Below are 1,705 nucleotides of genomic sequence, written 5' to 3'. Positions count from 1 at the left end.
GCCGCCATCTTGGTTGGGTTAATTTGCATATTTGCTCTGCTCTGATTGGCTGGTGGGCATGGCTTGGGCATAGCAAAGTTATGGTCAATTACCATCTTTGTCTTTTATTAGTGTAGAAGATTACAGTGTGCAGGAGAGAGCAGGCTGAAGGGGGTCATCTTAGCTGTGTAGGTGGGCCCGGTCTGGCCATCCTTGGCGTGTGGACCTCTGAGTCCCCCCCCCACCCCCTGCAGTGTCGTGACGTGTGTGGCCTGAACGCTTCTGACCGCTGTGACTTCGTCCGGACCAACCCTGACTGCCGCAGCGAGGGAGGCTACCTGGACTACCTGGAAGGCATCTTCTGCCACTTCCCCCACAGCCTCCTCCCTCTGGCCATCACCCTCTATGTGAGGCCCTGCTGGGGAGCTGCTGGGGAGCTGGTGGGCGGGGCTGGTGGGCGGGGCTGGTGGCCCAGGCTCGACTTAACCTTTCCCTCTCCGGCTCCACCCAGGCTTTCTGGCTGCTCTACCTCTTTCTGATTCTGGGGGTCACTGCGGAGAAGTTGTGAGTTGGCCTTGGGCTCAGGGGTCTTGGGAGGCTGACCTTGGGGCGACCCCAGGTTTGCGGGGAGGGTGGGTGCAGGGGGTCCCTCACTGTGGCGTCCTCACACTATTGGCTGTTTCTCCGCAGTTTCTGCCCGAACTTGTCAGCGATTTCTACGACGCTCAAGCTGTCCCACAATGTGGCAGTATCCTTTGGGTCCTGCGCCCTGGCGGGGGGCGGGGGGACAGGGGGGCGGGGACACGGGTGGCAGCCCCAGGAGAGGCCTGGCAGGCTGGTGCCTCTGCACTGACCCCCCTTGACACGCTCCCCCATGGCGTCACCTTCCTGGCGTTTGGCAATGGTGCGCCCGATATCTTCAGCGCCCTGGTGGCCTTCTCGGACCCACACACGGCCGGCCTGGCCTTCGGGGCCCTGTTCGGTAGGAGCGGCCCTGGCTGCGGGCGGTGGGGCAGGCGGGGGAGGTGCCGGGGGGCTGAGCGCTCGGCCTCTCCTCCAGGCGCCGGCGTGCTGGTGACCACCGTGGTGGCGGGCGGCATCGCCATCCTGCGCCCCTTCACGGCCGCCTCCAGGCCCTTCCGCAGAGATATCGTGTTCTACATGGCAGCCGTGTTCCTGACCTTCACCGCCCTCTACCGCGGCCGGGTCACGCTGGCCTGGGCCCTGGGTGAGCAGCACAGGGCCGGGCGGGGTCATCCCCGGGCCGAGGGGCGGGAGGCACAGGGGGACGGGACGGGGTGGCCAGCAGGGCACAGGGCTCCTCTGGTGCCCAGGGATGGGAGCCCCGCTCAGGTAGGGTTTGAGTAAGAAAGGCACGTGTGGTCCGGGTAACCAAAGGGGGCAGGCGGAGCCAGGGGCCGTGTTCAGACTTTGCACAATTTCAAATGTTAACAAGCAGTCGAGCCAGGATGCCGGCCGTGGCGAACAGGGTACCAGCAGCGCACACAGTCCATCCTGTGGCTCAGGTGGCCGGGATGAGGGACAGTTGCAGGCGGTTAAGGAAAGCAGCCAGGGGCTTGGGGATGCACAGGCACCCAGGGACCCGCCCCATGGGAGCCGTTCCCCCCTCGCCCGAAGGAGCAGGGAGCGGTGGCTGGCGCCTCCCCCACCCCCATGAGCAGCAGTCCTGGCGGGTCACAGGCCTGCCAGAGCCAGGCACCATGCA

At 65.5% G+C, this 1,705-nt stretch overlaps 1 protein-coding gene across 1 annotated transcript in view; it reads left to right on the top strand.

The window, feature by feature from the left end:
• The window catches only part of SLC8B1 (solute carrier family 8 (sodium/lithium/calcium exchanger), member B1), a 25,184-nt gene that overhangs the window by 8,501 nt on the left and 14,978 nt on the right, over window positions 1-1,705 (top strand). The window contains exons 3-7 of the mRNA XM_015567280.1: window positions 234-386; window positions 491-543; window positions 670-727; window positions 856-961; window positions 1,040-1,207. Coding sequence (XP_015422766.1) covers window positions 234-386; window positions 491-543; window positions 670-727; window positions 856-961; window positions 1,040-1,207 — 538 coding nt within the window. The remainder of the gene's footprint in view (window positions 1-233; window positions 387-490; window positions 544-669; window positions 728-855; window positions 962-1,039; window positions 1,208-1,705) is intronic.

The sequence above is a fragment of the Myotis davidii genome, unplaced genomic scaffold, assembly GCF_000327345.1.
Source record: "Myotis davidii unplaced genomic scaffold, ASM32734v1 scaffold223, whole genome shotgun sequence".
In the NCBI taxonomy this organism is placed as follows: Eukaryota; Metazoa; Chordata; class Mammalia; order Chiroptera; family Vespertilionidae; genus Myotis; species Myotis davidii.
The sequence above is the reverse complement of the archived record's forward strand: the minus strand, read 5'-3'. Positions and strand labels throughout refer to the sequence as shown.